This window comes from Phyllostomus discolor, chromosome 9, assembly GCF_004126475.2.
Source record: "Phyllostomus discolor isolate MPI-MPIP mPhyDis1 chromosome 9, mPhyDis1.pri.v3, whole genome shotgun sequence".
NCBI classification, from domain to species: domain Eukaryota; kingdom Metazoa; phylum Chordata; class Mammalia; order Chiroptera; family Phyllostomidae; genus Phyllostomus; species Phyllostomus discolor.
In genome coordinates, this window is record NC_040911.2 from 28,223,463 (window position 1) to 28,243,031 (window position 19,569).

Here is a 19,569-nt window from a genome sequence, read left to right on the forward strand (position 1 = left end):
AATCTGGCAGAGAGTAAAAATAATATGGAATGGGTGATAGAAGAAGACAGTTATGATGATCATCTGAGGCTTTGTGAATAGCAAGAACTGAAGCAGTTATATTTTGTTAATTATGTCTTTCCCCCCTTTTCCTCATTACCTTAGATGAAGAGCACTGGTGGCAGGGAAGTCTTAAGTTTCAGGTGGAAGTATGATTTAATTATATGTCTACCTGCAATAAAATGGTAGCTTAAGAGACTTTGTTTTTCTGCTGTGTTGGGAACACAGCAATCCAAACAAAGGACAAAAGTGGATCTTACAGGTTAAAAGGGGTGGACTGCAATGGACATTCTCCTTTTCCCCCCATAGATCTATTGTTCACCTTGTTCTGTGTCTCAGGAGGCTATTAGTTTATGGACTATATCATTTAGGGTTCCATGCCCTCTGGCTTGCAATTAGATTTGGCCAAAAGTAGGAGGAGAATTGTAGAGTGACCAACTGTCCTGGTTTGCCCAAAACAGAGGGGCTTCTCAGGATGTGGGACTTTCAGTGCTAAATCCCAGGCAAACTGGGATGGGTGGTTACCCTACACCCTGGCTTTCCTCTTCCTGGGCCAGGAGTTGGAAGTAATTGTAATTCTTTTAGCAAAGGCCATAGCTCCTACTGGGAGGCTCGATCCTACAGCTAGCTACCTGCTCTAGGGTCTGGGAATCAAGTTCTTTCCTTGTAATTTAGGGCCTAAAGGTGGTAACTGCTCCTCACCATTGTTTGTCCCTAGACTGTTCTCCATCTCTGGTTAATTTCTATAATCCTGCCCATTTTTTTCATGAAACTTTGAATTACCCCAACTGAATGTGCCATCTGTTTTCTGCTAGAATACTGATATATTCTGGTTTATTTTTTCCTTAACCACTATTACCACTTGATGCTATCTTGCATATTTATTTCTTTCCTGTTTTCCCCATTAGAATGTAAGCTCCTTGAGGGCAAGGTCTTATCTGTTCTGTTCACTGCTACACCCTTCACACTTAGAGCAGTGCCTGGCACAGGACAAACCCTCAATAACCAAAATATTTTATGGTCAATAATAATGAAGCGATGATCTTACTAATAACAATTTATCAACAATAAGTATTTGTTGAATAGTTAATTAAATGATTTGAAGGAGACTTGGCTGGTGTGGCTCAGTGGATTCAGCACCAGCCTGTAAACCAAGGGGTTGCTGGTTTGATTCCCAGTCATGGTACATGCCTGGGTTGCAGGCCAGGTCCCCAGTAAGGGGCACATGAGAGTCAACTGCACATCGATGTTTCTCTCTCTCTTTTTCCCTCCTTCCCACTCTCTAAAATAAATACATAAAATCTTTTAAAAAATGATTTGAAGGATACATAAATGTTAGCAGTGACTGTCTTTCAATGGTGGAGCTGCAGGTTATTTAAACTTTCTTTTTTGTACCTTTCTGCATTTTATGAATGCACTTTAATATAGTTATATCACTCTATAATTAAAAATGCCATTTATACACACTCTGAGAGAAACAAACAGATGTGATATGTATGTCAATTTATGTAAAACTGAAAGGAGAAGGCCCAGTTCTGCCATGCTTCTCATGAACGGTGAGAGCTGGACTCTTCCAAACAGATTCTTAAAGGGAGACAAATTCTAAATATGTATAGGGGAAATAAAAAAAAATTAAAAATAAGATAAAATATAAACTAAAAAAATAAAAATTGAAATGCTCCAAAGCTAAAAAGATGCAGAAAATCTAGAGTAAAAGAAAGGAAACAGGGACGTTTGAATTTCATAGAACAGTAGTAATGAGAAGACCAAAATAAGAAAGTAGCAAAATATGATGTAGAAGGGAGACCCTGTAAAACATTGGAACAAAGTTGGGGTCAAAATTATAGTGGCTACTATTTATAACGAGTTTACTACTAGCCAGTTCTGTCCTCAGAGTTTTACATACAGGATCTCATTTAGTGCTTGTGATGTTTGTTATAGTAGTAATGGACCCCACTGAATCCTACCTCCCCAAATCTACATCCTTGTATAATTCTCACCCACATGACTCTGAAACTGGTTATGTGACTTACTTTTGTGGATGACATATTAACAAAATTAACACAAACAGGTTGGAAAAGTGTTTTGCAGGGAGAGATGTCCGAGATGGCAGCCTAGGTAAACGTGGCTTGCCTCCTTGCACAACCCCAACAAAATTACAACTAAACTACAGAACAACCATCACTCAGAACTGGCAGAAATCAAGTTGAATGGAGACTGTGCAGCCACAGAATTAAAGAAGAAGCCACATCCATCCAGACTGGTAGGAGGGACAGAGATGTGGAGACATGGAATAGGCTTGTCCCACACCCATGTGTGGCAGATAAACAGCAGGAGGGATATCTTGGGACCAAGGAGTCCCAGCCCCACACCAGGCCTCCCAGCCCAGGATTCCAGTGCGGAGAAGGTAAGTCCTGGTGGCTTTTGGCTGTAAAAACCAGTGGAGATTGAGTTGGTGGAAGAAACTGCTCAATTCCTAATCAGTTCCTCCTAAAGGGCCTGCACACAGACTTACTCATAATCATTCCCAGAGCTCCAGCACCAAGGCAACAGCTTGAAAGTCACCAGTGGCATACAGGGAGGAACTGAAGTGTCTGGCATCAGGGCAAGAGACGGAGGACAGCTTTCTCTAAGACAGAATTGCTGGCAGAGGCCATTGCTCCTCTTCTGAGCCCTCACCCATCACAGCCACAGAGTGTAGTGGGTACTGTATCTGAGACTCCATCAGCCTGCCTAATACTGTTTGCCCCACCCTGGTGATTCCCTGAGGCTGTGTTCCACCTAACTTATGGGCCCACCCAAGCGGTTAACAGTGGCTTTTCCAAATAATTGACATCTCACACATGCTTCTGATCTTTCTAAATCCTCTCAAACAAGCAGCAGCTGGCATGCTAAGTGGTCCCAGGCTCAGCACTAGCAGCAGCTGGCCTTGGTTCACAGCCTGGCTTTGCTCGGGTATCTCCAAGCCCAGCACAAGAAGCAGCCAGCTGCAGATTGCTTTATAGCTTATGCCAAGTGGCCCCAGACAGAACACAAGTGGTCACCAGAGCCCTGCTGAGGTAAGCCCTGCTCTGTGGAGTAAGCCCCTGAACAGCTGATCCTCCACAGAGGGTGGAGGTTGGTGGCCAGTGGTCACACCCAGTCCTTGCAGCTGACAAGCCTGACTAAATCCCTCCCATTAACCTGCCAACAACCATCAAGGCTCAACTACAAGAGACGGGCATACTCAGCCCACTCGGAGGGTGCACCTCAAGTATCCAGCTTGGGTGATAAGGGAAGTTTAGCCACTGGACCGCACAGGTCACCTACTACATTAGGCCACACTACCAAGACAGGGAGTCATAGCAGCTCTACCTAATACATAGAAACAAACATAGAGAGGCTGCAAAAATGAGGAGACAAACATGGCCTAAATGGAAGAACAGACAAAACTTCAGAAAAACAACTAGACAAAATGGAGATAAGCAATATTTCAGATGCAAAGTTCAAAACACTGGTTATAAGGATGCTCAAGGACTTAGGGAGAACCTCAATGGCATAAAAAAGATCCAGTCAGAACTGAAGGGTACGCTGATTGAAATAAAGAACAATATATAGGGAATCAACAGTAGAATGGATTAAACTGAGAATCAAATCAATGATTTGTAACCAAAGGAAGCAAAAAACAACCAACCAGAACAGCAAGAAGAAAAAAGAATCCAACAAAACGAAGATAGTATAAGCATCCTCTGGGATCGCTTCAAGGGTACCAACGTTCACATCACAGGGATGCTAGAATTAGAAGAGAAAGAGCAAGAAATTGGAAATTTATTTGAAAAAATAATAAGAGAAAACTTCCCTAATTTGGTGAAGGAAATAGACATGCAAGTCCAGGAGGCACCAAGTCCCAAACAAGATGGACGCAAAGAGGCCCACACCAAGACACATCATAATCAAAATGCCAAAGGTTAAAGATAAAGAATCTTAAAAGCAGCAAAAAAAAAAAAAAAAAGCAGGTAATTACCTACAAGGGAGTTCCCATAAGACTGTCAGTTGATTTCTCAAAAGAAATTTTGCAGACTAGAAGGGATTGGCAAGAAGTATTCAAGGTGATGAAAAGCAAGAACCTACATCCAAGATTACTCTCTCCAGCAAATCTATCATTTAGAATCGAAGGGCAGGTAAAGAGCTTCCCAGACATGAAAAAGCTAAAAGAGTTACATCATCACAAGCCCTTATATGAAAAGCTAAAGGGACTTACTCAAGAAAAAGAAGATCAAAATGCTAAACAATAAAATGGCAATAAATATGTATCTATCAACAGTTGAATCTAAAAATCAAACTAAGCAAACAAGCAGAACAGAAACAAATCATACACAGAGAGAATGGTTTGATGGTAGCCAGATGGGAGGGGGAGTTGGAGGAATATGGAATGGTGAAGGGATTACAAAGCACAAATTGGAAGTTACAGAATAGTCACGGGGATGTAAAGTACAGTACAGGAAACAGAGTAGCGAAAGGACTTATGTGCATGACCCATGGACATAAACAAAGGTGTGGGGATTGCCTGTAGGAGTAGGGGGTGCTGGGTGGAGTAGGGCAAAGGGGAACAACTTGGGACAACTGCAATAGCATAATCAATAAATATAATTTAAAAAATAGAAAAAGAAAAGTGCTTTGGCGTGGGCTGTGAACCAAAGCATCACAGGTTCGATTCCCAGTCAGGGCACATGCCTGGGTTGCAGGCCACGGCCCCCAGCAACCTCACATTGATGTTTCTCTCTCTCTCTCTCTCTCTCTCTCTCTCATTCTCTCTCCCTCTCTCTCTCTCTCTCCCCCTCCCTTCCCTCTCTAAAAATAAATAAGATCTAAAAAAAATTTTTTTAAAAGAAAAAAAAAAGGAAAAAGAAAAGTGCTTTGCATCCCAGGGCTTGTACTCTCTGTGATTTTGGAAACTAGCTGCCCTGTGAAAAAGCCTGGGCTGGTCTGCTAGAGATAAGTAACCCAAGCCATAGAAAGCACCCACAGCCAGGCTTATATAATTGAAACTGGCTTAGACCCTGCCCTAGGTGAGCCAGTCTCTACGTGAGTTATCCTAGGCAAGACCAGAAGATAAACTCTCTCCAGCTGAACCCAGTCCAAGCTGATGACCTACAGAACCCTAAGAAAATAACATGGTTTAAAAATGCCTGAAGTTTTTTTAAAAAAGATTTTATTTATTTATTTTTAGAGAGGGAAGGGAGGGAGAAAGAGAGAGAGAGAGAGAGAGAAACATCAATGTATGGTTGCTGGGGGCCGTGGCCTGCCACCCAGGTACGTGCCCTGACTGGGAATCGAACCTGTGATGCTTTGGTTCGTAGCTAGCACTCAATCCACTGAGCTACGCCAGCCAGGGCCTTGCCTGAAGTTTTAGGTCACTAAGTTTTGGGTCCTTTTTCATTGAGTAATAGATAGACATCTCAAAATAACCTCCAAGATACGAATTAGTAGACACTTATAAAATGAGGAAACAGAATCATAAGAAAAAGTTACTTTCTGAAGCTAGTATATGACAAAGCTAGTTTTTGAATCCAGGTTGTCTGACTCCAAAATTTTTAACTACTACCTTTCAGTAAATGAGACAGATGATTTGAAAAGATTTTAAAGGTGTAAATACCAACCACTGACAGATTGGTGATAAGGTGTTTGTAACAGGAGAAAAAGGATGGCTTGGGAGATTGAAAGGACAGCAAGACATTCCTTGAGAACGACTGCCGGAATTCACGACACGGTCTTGTGACTGTGCCTGCCGCGCCGAAGAGATGTTACTGCGCATCAGAACGAGGGGAAGGAAAGGAAGAAAACCAACAGCACCCGGAGGCGCTAACGGAGCCGTGGTCACACTGCCCCCCCGCCCCCCAAGAAAGACATAATACACTGCTTCTCACCTGACAGAAGGTGTTGGTCTTGAGCTTCATAATTGGACTGTATCTCCATGGGCTGCAACTGGACACTCGACACCTCAGGGAGCAACCGGGGAATTACCATGTCCTCAGTAGGTCTTTCTTCTCTGAGACTCGGAGGCAAGTGGGCACCACTGGGCTTGGAAGGGAATCATTGCGGAGACTGGAGATGCAATTTCTGGCCCTAGACCACCAGAAACATCCTCTAGATATCAAAGAAGCAAAGGAGAAAACAAAATCTCATTTAATTTCTAAGTGGTTTTCTCTCGGAATTAAGCTTTCCTTTCTCTCATGATCCAGGAGTCAGGCATTACCCCTTTTGGACACGAATTCTCCATGCCAGGTCTAGAGATCTTCAAACATCATCGGGGGTTAATGCTAGCAAAATAAGGGTTAGGGAGACAGTCAGGAGAGGTAATCTTAGGAGTTTGCCCCAAGTGGTTAACACTACATATTCGCTTCCCCTCCTATATACCCAGTGACACTTCTGATCCATCATCGCGGTCTGTTTTTCCTCCTTCCCTTCTCCCAACACTCACACATTCAGGTTGCTCCTTCCAGGCACCGTGGGCCGATTCGCGTGGTCTACACTTGCGATCCCACCCAGCCCCAATTTCCGGCCTTCATTCGATTGGACCCAGGGGCCAGCAAGGGCTGGCCGGATACCAACAGCACGCTCGGCCGAGAACCGAACCAGCTCCGCGAGCCCAGGAACCGCGCCCAAGGGCGACCCCGGTGGCCCTGACTCTCCATGGCCCCCGGTAACCGCACACGGTGCCCTGGCAGCGCTGCGAGGACGCTCGAGAGGCCATATCACCCGTGCTCCTCCGCCTCTCCGGAGCCCACATCAACAACCATACCTCGACGTGTTCTCCAGACCGCTGTCATTCTCCGCGGGCGCTCTAGGAATCCGGGAGGGTTTGCTCGGCTCGCTGGAGCCGGGCGTCGCATGTGCGCACGCGCGGCAGGGGGCGGGGGGGCGGCGGGGGGCGGCGGCCAGAGGCGGCGAACGCGGGTGGCAGAGATTTAACACCGGAACACTCACAGACCTGTCCCCAGCGGACTCGCAGCAAGGGACGCCGTGAGCCTGCGCCAGATCCCTTGCCCTAGCAGCCTGTTCTTGATTTGAATGTCGCAAAGTATCTTTGGGGAAAGCTCCCTGGGGCAGGGTAGGTCTTCTGACTACAGACTGAGTTCTTCCTTAGTTATGCTACCTCTTTTATCTACCCCCCACCGCGCCCCACCTCCCTCTCTCAATTAGATTCGCTGGTGCGCTTCCATCCTAACTTCCTGTCCTCTGGTGTTTCCCCCGGAACATTGGGATGCCTCTGCATCCCCTGGAGGCCTTGTCAAAATACTGGTTGCTGGGCCCCACCGAGCCAGCAGCAGGTCTGGAGTGCGAGCCCAGGTTCTCAGGTGATCCTGCTGCTTCTGCTTCTGGGAACACACTTTGGATACCACTGCCGTAAAAATAAGTAGTGCTCAGCAATTAATCCCTGAGTTGCTGGGAAGCTGGTTTTCATCTATCCTGCCATTAAGAAAGGACCTGGGGTCTCTTTCTAAGAAGTTTGCTTCTTGCCTTTGCAATCCTCATTATGACTAAAGGATGAGGGTAGGCAGAAGGACCTGAAATGGGGGTCGGTGGGGTGGACAGCAGAGCATCAGGGTAGGAAAGGATATTACTATGTTCTCGGAAATATCTTGGAAAGTAAATAGGGAAATTGGGAGAAGAATTGAGACAGGTGAGACAGGTGACTTTGGATAAGATGCTTGGAAGTAAGGGTGCAAGTATGAGAAAGTGGTAGCTGGCTGAAGTGATGGTTAAAGTGGGGGAGGAGGGCTTCCTTTTCCAGCCCAAGACCCTCCGGCAATATGTGAAATTTCAGGTCGTGTGAATGAGACCCCAGTGTTATCTGTAAGGACTTGTTTGGGTCCAGCCTTCACAAGTAGCAGTGCAGTTACTTTAAAAACAAAACAAAACAAAAAACAACTTCACTGAGGTATAAAAGACACACAGTTATCAGCAAATCTTTACACAGTTTGACAAGTTTTGTCATATGTATACAGCCATTAAATTATCACCACAAAATACTGAACACATCCAGCAACCCCAAAAGTTTTCTCCTTCCCTTGTTAATCTCTCCCTGCCTCCCACAACCCCCTACCAGTGTTCTGCTTTTGGTTACTATCCGTTGGTTTAAATTTTCTAGAGGTTTAATTAAATGGAATAGTACAGAATGCACTCTTTTTTGGTCAAACTTCTTTCCATTGGATGTATATACCACTATTTATCTATTCACCAGCTGATGGACATTTGGTTTATTTTAGTTTTTTACCATTACAAATAAAGCTGCTTTGAACATTCATGTATAAGTCTTTATATGGACATTTTTTATTACACAGTAGGTGTATGTTTAACATTTTCAGAAACTGCTACAGTGTTTTCAGAGTGGCTGAACCATATACATTCACACCAGCGGTGTATGAGAATGCCATAGTTGACCTACCACTTTTAACAGGTTTCCAGTAAAACAGAATGAGAAAGTTAATCAGAAGTTAATGATCACATACAGAGGTAAAGGGTTTTGCTGACCTTTATTTAGAAGTGAACATAGACCTTCTGTGTGTTTGACCAAGGAAACAAAACTGTTCTTTCAGATTACCTAGATTTATTGCCATCAAGAGTTTTACCAGAGATATTACATTCTGTGTGTGAGTGTCGGAAGTCAGTTTGGAACAGTTTGTTGGATTGGCCAAGACAAACCCAGAGCCAGCTGTGCCCCACACCAGTGGACAGCTGAAGAGGCTCCTCTCAGTGAGGTAAGGAATCCAGCGGTTTTCAGAGAAACCAGGAAAGGATATGAGATTCTCAAGAATGAAACAGGCCATCTACCAATCGTCTACCTGATTTCTCTCTCCTCTTCTATTTCCTCCTGGGGAAAACTAGGCCAAACTAACATATATCTGATTTAGGCACAGATTGTAGGGAAGTGGTTCTTAATTTTTTTGAGGTAATGATGAAAACTATGAGCCTTTTCCTCAGAAAGTTGAACAAAGATTTACATGTGAACTTTTGCTTATCGTGTATTATTTTGTATTGGATATCAATTTCATTTGATATTGAGATTATATAAGCAATCTTCACAAAGAATGAATTTCAATGTAAATATCAATGTCCAGTTCCAGGTAAAAAAGGGTCATAACTCCAAATTGTGAAGCCACATAAAAAATTAACTTTCCTTTTGATCAAATCAGTACTAACAAGCAGGCTGCTGCTGTTTGTTTTGAACAAGACATCTACATAATGGACAATATGACATTTTTGACATGTTAATGGGTATGTCCAACTGACTGGCTTTTTAAAAAAAGAACCAGTGGTGAAAAATCAGATTCAGAGTAGGAAATACTGGCCACTATAATCACTTTGGGAGACATGGCTAGTCTTGTATCAAGAAACACCAGACTTCCCCAAGACATTTGAAGGTGAATTCAGATCAGATCATTTCCTTTGTCTTCAATCAATGAGGTCATTGACATCAGTATGAGGAGTCTTCAGAACAACTCTAGGTTTGTACTTTAGCACATTGCTGTAGGTTGAACTGTGTCCCCGAATAAAGATGTGTTTGAGTGCTAACCTCTGGTACCTCCAAATGTGCCTTTATTTGAAAATAGGTTCTTCACAGATATAGTCAAATTAAGATGAGGTCATACTGGATTAAGGTGGGCCTAATCCAATGACTGGTGTCCTTAAAAGGAGAGGGAAATTCAGACCCGAGAGACTCGGAGAGAGATGCCACGGGAGCATGAAGGCAGAGAGCGAAGTGCTGCAGCTATAAGGCAAAGAGCACCAAGGATTGCCAGCATCCACCAGAAGTTAGGGACAGGCATGAAACAGATCCTTCAAAAGGAGCATGGCCTTGCCAGCACCTTTATTTTGGTGCTGTGAGAATAAATTTCTGCTGTAGTGAGCCACTGTGGTACCAGGAGTGGGGTGCTGCTGTAAGAAACACCTAAACATGTAGATGTGTGTTTGGAATTGGGTGATGGCTAGAGGCTGGAAGTTTTAAGGCTCATGATAGAAAAAACCTAGGATGAGATTGTTATTAGAAATATGAACATTAAAGGTGATTCTGGCAAACGCTCGGAAAGAAGTGAAAAGGACATTGAGAAATGTTCTCTCACCGCAGAGAGTACATGTAGTGTCATGAACAGAATGTTGCTAGAAAGAATGAGCATTAAAGATATTTTTGGTGAGGACTCAGACAGAAAAAAAGAAAAATATTATTGGAAACTGGAGAAAAGGTGATCCTTTTTATAAATTAGCAGAAACTGACTGCATCATAATCTGCTGTAAGGTAGAAAACACCGTTTGTAAATGTGAAGGTGGATATTTAGCTGAGGAGATTCCCAAGTGAAGTGTGAAAAGTGTGGCCTGGTTTTCCCTTGCTGGTTAGAGTAAGATATGAGAGGAAAAAAATAAATCAAGGAAGGGACTATGAAGCAAACAGAAGTCAGCACTTACTGATTTGGAAAATTCTCAGTTTATCCAGACAGCATGTTCTAGAGACAAGGCCATCAGGGTAGCTGGACAATCTTTTAGTGACAAGTAGGTGTGTGACTCATGTATCTAACAGACCAACTCGGCAGAAACCAGGAATAGAAATTGGGTTATCCAGAAAGGATCTGTGGAGAAACCTTGCAACTAATTGTGTGGAGCCCCTTGATATCCATGGAAGACCAACATGGCTGTTGAGAAAGTTAGTTACCAGAAACACTGCTAGCTTAGACCGAATTGGACAGAGACGGGAAGAAACAAAGGAAGGCTGTCATGCTCCTGGGATTCTACATGCAGGGAATGTGGTGCCACTGCTGAGGGCTGGGAGATCAGAGCCACCTCAGCTGAGAGTGGCTCAAGGGCCGCTGGGGCCTAGAGGTTGGAGTTGATTGGGCTTCTGTGGGCCCAGCAGCTGGGCCTGATGGTGCTTCCACTGGCCCACAAGGCAGAGCGAGCCACAGAATAATTTGGGAACTTTAGAAATATTTGGAAATTAAACAACATATATCTAACCTATGATTCAAAGAAGAAATTACAGGCAAGTTAGAAAATATTTTTAACGGAATGAAAATGAAATGCAACATAAAACTTTATGGAATGCAGCTAAAGAAGGGCTTAAAGGAAAATCTATAGCTTTAAAATGCCTATATATAACCGAAAAGAAAATTTCATATCAATAACCTGAACTTCCACCTCAAGGAACTTGAAAAAGGAAAACAAACCTAACAACAAAAAGAAGGAAGGAAGTAATAATGATTAGAGTTGTAATTAATGAAATAGCATAAAAATGATAGGGAAATAAAAATTTGGTTCTTTGAAAATACCAACAAAAATTGACAAACTTTATAGACGGAGAGAGAGAGAGAGATTACCAAAAGCAGAGAAGAGAGGACATCACTACCAACATCATAGAAATGTAAGGGTATAAGGAAATACTATGAACAACTTTATCCCAGCACATTGTACAACGTTAGTGAAATGGACAAATTGCTGGACATAATACAAATTACATTCTAAAACCACCCGAAAAAGAAATAGAAACTGTGAATAAATATATGAAAAATAATAACTCAAGAAGTTGAGTTAGTAATTTTTTTTCTAACAAGGAAAGGCATGGGCCTAGATGGCTTCACTAGTGAGTTTTTTCAAACATTTAAGGATAATACTAATCCTTCACAGTTTCTTCCGGAAAATAGAGAGGGGGCCAGTAATGACTCTGAACCAGAGCCAGAGGAAAACATCACAGGAAAAGAAAACCACAGACAAATATCTTTAACAATATAGACAAAAATACTCAATAAAATAATAGCAAACTAAATTCATTAAGGCATAAAAAAGGATGACACACCATGACCAAATGGAATTTTTCCGAGTAATATAGATTGGTTAACATCCAAAAAGAAGTTCTTTTAGAAACTTTATTTTCCATCAGCCTTATTTCCATTCTGTTTCAGAGTTTGTGAAAGGACAGCTTTGGACCATTCACTCAGTGGCTGTACCCACGCTTTCAGTGGCCTGAGCAGTGGGGGCTGCTGACCAGTCTTTAGTAACGTGAGTGTGCTCAGTTTGTGAAAATTCCATAAACTGCATGTGCACTTGTTTACTTGTAAAATCAGGATTACTAACTGGTACGATTTATCTATTCTTCATCCAAAGCATCACAGCACAGGCCAAAATGCATCATTTTTTATTACAATGGTTCATGTTATTTTCTGAGACAATTCCTCTGCTTATCGCATACCATTCTCTCCCCATCTGCTATTTCTGTTTTCTTCTATCTTCAATTTCTCTCCCCACTCACTTCATCCTTTTCTACAAATATACTTAGATCTCTACTATCCTTAAAAAACAAACACCTTTTTTAAAAAAGATTTTATTTTATTTTTTTAGAGAGGGAAGGGAGGGAGAAAGAGAGAGAGAAACATCAATGTGCGGTTGCTGGGGGTCATGGCCTGCAACCCAGGCATGTACCCTGACTGGGAATTGAAGCTGCGACACTTTGGTTCGCAGCCGGTGCTCAATCCACTGAGCTACGCCAGCCAGGGCTAAAACAAACGCCTTTTAATTGTATTACCTAGGCCAACCAGTGCCCTCCCTTCTTCCATTATCACATTTCTCCAAAAGTAATTATTAGGTATTCCTGGTGCCTTACCATACACTGTCATTCCACAGGTAACATCTCTCCCTGGCCCGTCTGCCCCTCCCCTAATTCCAACTCACCTTAGTTCTCACCCTCCCGCCTCTAGCTGCCTGTCGCATCTACTAGTCACCGGTTCCCTCCTCAAATACTCTCTTGGCTTTTATGTTTGAACTATCTTGGCTTTCCTTCTCTGAGCATCTCCTCTATCAGCTCTTTCTCGTCACACCCTCAAGCATCAGTATCTCACAATTCTGTTTATTTCCCACAGGATCTCCCTTGGCGATGTCATCCCCTTCCCCATCTGCAACGTGACTTTCAGATGTATCAAATCTTGCTTAGTTCACATTTCTACTCGCCCGTGCTTTCTCTCATCTCTTTTGCCCTTTAATCTACTCTATGAAGTACTGTCAGACACCAAAGTACACTTCTGGCCATGTAATGATCTGCACTGATCACTAACTGCATTCCTAACTCCTGAGCCTGGCATTTGAACTCTCTAAACCTGACCCCAATCTAACCCTTAGCCTAGGTTTCTGCCAAGCACGATGCTGGGCTGATGTTCCTGTCACTCCCCACGTGGAGAACACTGAGCTTCCTTAAATCTACATTTTAGTCATCCATCAGGGCTCAGCTCGAGGAGCGCATTCTACGAAAAAATTATTCTGATCTCCTGCTCCGCCTACCGCCGCCTGCTCCACCCCCGCCCTTTCACTCCAGAGCGGGGTCTGTCCTGGGCTGGAACCTCTACCCCCGCGCTCCTCGCGGCAGTTTCTCGGGCTACCATTGTAGCGAGTCTACGTGTTCGTGGTGGGCTAATGTGCTCTAATTCTCCTCCTCCCTAAAATTTGGGGCCCTAGTTTCTATTTTTATGTTCTTGATGGTATTTCAAGCTCAAGCGCCCTCTGTCTCTTTAAAATTTTCCTCTTTCAGTGGCCCATCAACTGTTTTGACTTGGAGCTGTCCCCACCAGGTCCCACCCGTAAATTTCACTGGTTCTTTCCAACCCTACCGTCCCCTCTCCGAGCCCCCCAAGCGGCCGCCGCGCGTCCAGCCACGGAGCTGCAGTCCTCCGGAATTCCTAGAGGGGCTCTCACCCCCCACTTCCGGCGGCGCGCGCAGCCCCAAGCCCTCCGTGCTGCGACCCTGGGTTCAGTCCCCGCATCCCGCGGAGCGAAGGTCGGTGGGGCTGTCCTGCGGCGTGGCTCTTCGTGCTTTACAAACCGCCACTGTGTGGTGTCACCCTCCCCGCCGCCTGGTCTCGGCTGTCTCGGCCTACCACTGTCACGGGCAGACCCTGCAGCTGCACCAGGTAGCCTTCTCTTCGAAGCTACTACCCGCCAGCCCGTACGTCCGCCGGTCCACCCTTTCTTGCATTTGTCCGTTTGCCCGCCCACTCACCCGCCCTAGCGCCCACTGACGCTTTAAGCACTTGGCGGCGCTTTCTGTGTGCTAAGCCACAGGCGAAGGAATCGGAGGTGCACCGACGGAGTCTTCTCACGCAGCCGAGGCTCGCTCCTGAGTCGGGTCTCAGCCCTCCGTCTTGACTTACCAGTGTAGCTTAAATGATTTATCACTGAGTACTTTCCGCTTTGTAGTTCTAATCACTATTAAATTAGGCAATTAACGTCTCCTTTCTTTTTAACGACCCACTTCCTTACTATTTTAAGTCGAATGGCAAGGCCACGGTATCATTTACAGCTCCACTCAGCGTCTAGCATAGTGCCTGCACAAACTAGGCACTCAGTAAGTATTGTTAAATGTGTGAAAAACAGGCCCTCTTCGAAACGACCCTTGGTTTGGTGGGGAAGGCAGACAAGAAAAGGCAGTTGAGAGTACACATCTAAAAGTATGGACTCTGGAGTCACACCTTTTGGTTTCAAAATAGCCCAGACTACATCACTTACAAGCCATATGACCCGGTGCAAATTGCATAACTTCTCTGTTTCTCTTGGGTAAAACACTGGATATAGACAATAGAGAACTGTGAAGATGAAATGAAGATGCTTAAAGCAGGTAGACAGTGCTTGAGTCTATAATAAAGGCTCGATTAGTGTTTTTTTTTGTTACAATTAAATAAGCAAACAATGCAGATACATTTTTTTATGACAACTGTGTTGCAGCAAGCAACATTGTTCAAAAGTGCAGGGGAGGTACCCTCTGGGTTAGTAGCTGGAACCAGGAAGGCTGTCTGCAAGCTCAGAGCCTTCTGGCCCCTGAGTGTTAGGCAGCTGGGTTCCCTCTACAGCTCCATAAACAATTTAACATTGAAACGCAAGACTTCGGTCCAAAGCTGTCCACTTACACCCCCTTATAAGCCTGGTGGATTTAGGACTAATCTAGGGAACTCTGATGTGCAGGAAGGTGGACCAGTGAAAGAGAAGGAACAGACAATGCTTTATGTTGAAAGCTTCCCTTCAGCTACACATGCTATGGAGGACAAGTTGATGAGGCATAATATTTATAATAAAAATTGAGTAATATCACAAACCTATTGAAATTAAAAGGGAAGATATACAACATAGGGCAGTGATTGCTAAGTAAAAGGTACACATCAATGTGATGCAAACTGGTAAATGCCACATACACATCGATGCACGGATCTAGTAATGCCTTGTCATGGGACTTCTTAAATGTCAGTTGTCACATAATAATAACTAAAGAAATGTATTTAGCATTTTTCTTATACTTAAAAAATGTAAGAAGAAAATTGCCCCGAGTTTCTCTATGTTTAGGTGTGTATGGAGCATCTCTTAAATCTAGCAAAGCACAGTTAAGGAAATGCTGTTTAGTAGGCATCTCAAAATTCTTCATATGCTCAGTAAATACCGCCATCTTTTAAGCCACCAGAGCCAGCCAGAAACCTGAGTCCTTGGTTCCCCTCTCTTCCAAATCCTCACTCCGTGTGTCTCTAAGTCTTGTCAAATCTCCCATTTTAATATCTTTTGGCTCACTTAGCTCCGACCCTCATTGCCCAAAAGCTTGCTACAGAACCCTTCCCTGTCTGTGCGCCACACCATTCTCGGGGCAGGTAAACAGACCCTTTAGCCTTGGGGATCAAGTGCAAACCGCACTACAATGTCTCAGAGTCCTGGTGGCCTGGCTCTTCCTCTGTAGGTTTGTCCTCTCGCCATTCCTCAAGTCTGTCCCCAGCTGTGGCACAGGGTTTTTGTTTTTCTGTTAAACCTGGCTGTTCAAACAGAAGCACGTGTGGCAGTTGCTGAAGCCCCACTCATGGAGAGCCTGACTCACTGAATCTATTGTGGGGTTCATGCTCCATGCCTGATTCTGAGCCATCGCCAGGGGTGACGACCACTAGTCAGGCCACCAGAAACCATCTGCAGTGTCCTCATCGGTCACATCCTCTCACCCGCTCTTCTCTGCCTGAATGATCTTCTATGTCTTCACCTGCTCACTTGTATCAGACTCTGCTGAGGTGTCTTCCCCAGGTAGGCAGCTCTCCTTGGTCTTAGTTGTCTTTCTCTGTGCTATCTTTTTGCTTTCCTCCATCCTTGATTTATCACACTGTTTGTTTACCTGTCACTTCCCATACTAAACAAGAGTCTGGGGACAGGCTATTTATTTATTTATCCTCACCTGAGGATATATTCATTGATTTTAGAGCAATAAGAAAGAGAGAGAGGGAGAGAGGAACATTGATCGGCTGCGTCCCACATGTGCCCTGACTGAGGGTTGAACTTGAACCTAGTTATATGCCCTGACCAGGGACTGAACTCGCAACCTTTTGGTGCACAGGATGATGCACTAATCAACTGAACCACCTTGCCAGGGCGAAGACAGTCCTTTTAATCCTGTGAGTCCTGTCAGGACACTGCCTAGCATGTAGCTCAAGTATTTGTTGAAATAATGGATGAAGGAATCCATTCCCCCCTTCTTTGTGCTGTCTCAGAACCTTGACTTAAAGTCAAGAATATTTCTTCCTTGTTTGTACATCCCCCCCTGGCTTTTCTCCATGACAGCATTAACCTATTCTGTAATAATAACAGTAAGTGCTTCAGAGTTGGGCAACCTCAAGTTCATGACTTGACTTTGCTGTTTACTAGATTGAGGCCTTTGGCAGATTACTTAATACATTACTAAACCTCAGTTTCCTCACCTCTAAAATGGAGATGATACTATCTGCTGTATAGTATTATTGTCTAGTGCGAATAAAATAGCATTTGTAAAGTGCCTGGAAGATAGGAGGTGTTTATTAAGTGCAGATTCCCTTCTTCAGAGCGACACCGTGGCGGGACAGCAAGAGCTGAATGTTCCTGTTGCAGACCCCGGTTCTGCTGCTTGTTGGTTGGGTGTCTTTGGCCAGCCCATGATTCTCAATAGCCTTTTTAGGAAAATGGGCATAATTATAATTTTTCTTATTGAATTGTTAGGGAAATTATGTAAGATTTATGTTAGGTATGCAGCTAGTGCTTGGTGTCCAGTAAGTGCTTAATAAAATGGCAATAATTATTCTGAGAAGTAATAATATACTACAGTATTTTTCCTGCTTTCTATGATCTATAAGCACTACTTATTATCCCCTATGGTTGTCCCTAACAGTATTTACTAAAGATTGAATTGGTTTTGGTGATACTTAAATTTTCTGTCCTGAAAAAATCCTGCATCATCTGTAAGTGTATTTATATAGAGGCTTCCTTTCAGTTAGTTTTCTTTACAGCAACCCACTCCCTGGCAACCAGTCTTCAAAACCTGTATTTATATTCTCAGCACATTTTCCCCCTGTGTAACCTTAGCATCGCTTCCCTCAGGAGCTCCCTGAAGAACTGGAATTCAGAAGGAATCTCTCAGACACAGATCTCCATCCTCTCGCTAGGTCAACTGCAAACCCTTTCCAGGTGTCTGCCCAGAGTGTCAGGGCACACTGCAGTTTTGGCCTACCGTGCTCCAAAAGAATGAGGACTTAAAATTGTGAAGGCTGCAGAAGAGAATTATGTTTGGGGCATGTCTTTAGCCTTCAGGAAAACCTGCTGCCAGTGGTCAGGCAGTTTGGTTACTCTCACTCCCCTGGGCCCAGGAGGCTCTGAACAGGCTCCAGGAGCTTTGTGGTCTGTGGCTGAGGCCGGAGGTGTACACCAAGAAGCAGATCCTGGAGCTGCTGGTGCTGGAGCAGTTCCTGGCCATCCTGCCAGAGGAGCTGCAGGCCTGGCTGCGAGAGCACCAACCAGAGAACGGAGAGGAAGCCGTGACTATGCTGGAGGAGCTGGAGAAGGAGCTTGATGGGCCAGCAGAGCAGGTAAGAAGTTGGTTTTTGTTTGCTTGTTTTAGTTGTTGCAAGTTAATGGGGAAGCCAGTGTGAATGGCCTTGACTTGGTTATTGGAGAATTGTGTAATTTTTGTCTTTTGGATTATTATTTGTCCCCTGGGATCAGGCCACTAGGGCTTTTAGTCCTATTGTTTTCTGTCTAATCATTTGAATGAGTTTCTGACTCCAGCTGCTCTGCCCTGTTCTAGGGGTTTTTCTCTCATACATCCTTTGAATCATAGTGCTGGTACTTGATTATTCCTAGGACATAGCTCATAGCCAAGGAACGATGGAGAAGGAAATGGCATCCTCAGGAGCACTGAAGTCTCTGAGTATCCAGCTTCAGCCCTTGGAGAATCAGTGTCAGTGCAAGAGTGAGACTCAGGAGCCCCAGGCTTCCCATGAGAGGTGAGGAGCCACAGGCCATTTGGAGGTGAGGATGGAGGTGAGGGCTCTCGTCTGTGACATGGTTCGTTTTCTTAATGACAGTCACTTGCCATGATCATTAAGTATTGTGGAAAGTCCCCCTTGACTAAAAATATTCTTCCATTGTTTCTGCCAAGAATCTGAAATTCCAGTGTAATTTCTAACTTTGGTTTAAGAATTAAGGTCTCTAATAAAATTCTCTAATAACATCCATAATATTTAAAGACCAACATTCTTTTACTATTCTTGCCCCACTGGCATGGAGATGAATAATGTATCAGTAACGGAAACCACATTTTGAACAGGCAAAGTATCATATTAGGAATTATTAACTATCATTAGGGATTAATCACTAAGGAATAAAAAAACTCTAGAGAATACAGGAGTAACACATATAGGGAGTCCCTAGGGCCGAGGCAGAGCACCCAAGGAGGGAACAAATGTGCAAGAGGGTGCAATTAATACCCGAGAAAGTTTGATTCCTCTGCTAAGATGTCCTGATTTCCCTTCCAGACACTGTCACTTCTGAAGACCTGGTGACCAAAGCTGCTGTGGTAAGAGGAGTGGTGAACTTGGCTGGGAGGCTTGTGTCCAAAGGTGGTGGGGTTATTACTGAGTGAGGGCAAGCAGAAGTCTGAAGGCTTCATACAGATAGAGGGTTGCCTTTTCTTATAATGACAATCATATGATTTCATGTTCTAATATCATTTAATAGTTTTCTTATTGTGAATTAATTGTAAATGTTGATAATACAGAAAATGGGAAAGTATAAATCACCCACAATCCCACTCACGACCCACAGGAACATTGTTTTCATTTGGAATTCTATTAGTTTTTTTCTTTTTTATCCCAACCTAATATTTTTTGGTAAAATCTTGTTTGGTAAATCAATTTTAGTAACTGATTTTAACATTTATAGTTCAACTGTTTAGCATTACAACATAATGCAACATGTATTGTAATAAAGTTTGACTTTTAAGTTTTGATTTGAAATTATTCGTTCAGGAGTAGGGAGCACAATAGCACGAAGGGAGGTGTGCTGGGAGACTCGGGGAAGGAGTGTGGGAAGAAGCCAGGGGATTGGTGTTCTTAGCTTTCATTCCTTGGGCCAAAAAGTGTCTGCAGATTGACAGTCCCTGGGGCACCAGTTCACCAGCTGAAGTCACAAGTAGCCTCTTGAAACACACACACACCCACACCCCTGGGCCCACCAGAATCAGGACGCTTC

At 43.8% G+C, this 19,569-nt stretch overlaps 1 protein-coding gene and 1 long non-coding RNA gene across 3 annotated transcripts in view; one reads left to right on the forward strand and one right to left on the reverse strand.

Moving 5' to 3' along the window:
• ZNF397 (zinc finger protein 397) overlaps positions 1 to 19,569 on the reverse strand; it is a 39,047-nt gene that overhangs the window by 9,618 nt on the left and 9,860 nt on the right. Inside the window, exons 1-2 of one of the 2 annotated variants that reach the window (XM_028523932.2) lie at positions 6,821 to 6,915; positions 5,946 to 6,165 (exon numbers count right to left, since the gene is read on the reverse strand). The exons of the other annotated variant lie outside the window; for it this stretch is intronic. Coding sequence (XP_028379733.1) covers positions 5,946 to 6,045 — 100 coding nt within the window. The 5' untranslated portion in view covers positions 6,046 to 6,165; positions 6,821 to 6,915. Of the gene's footprint in view, positions 1 to 5,945; positions 6,166 to 6,820; positions 6,916 to 19,569 lie in introns of those variants that run through there. 2 annotated transcript variants of the gene reach the window in all.
• Positions 16,349 to 19,133, forward strand: LOC118496676. The gene is made up of 3 exons (XR_004899233.1): positions 16,349 to 17,906; positions 18,181 to 18,348; positions 18,855 to 19,133. It is a non-coding gene; the product is annotated as an uncharacterized LOC118496676 (long non-coding RNA).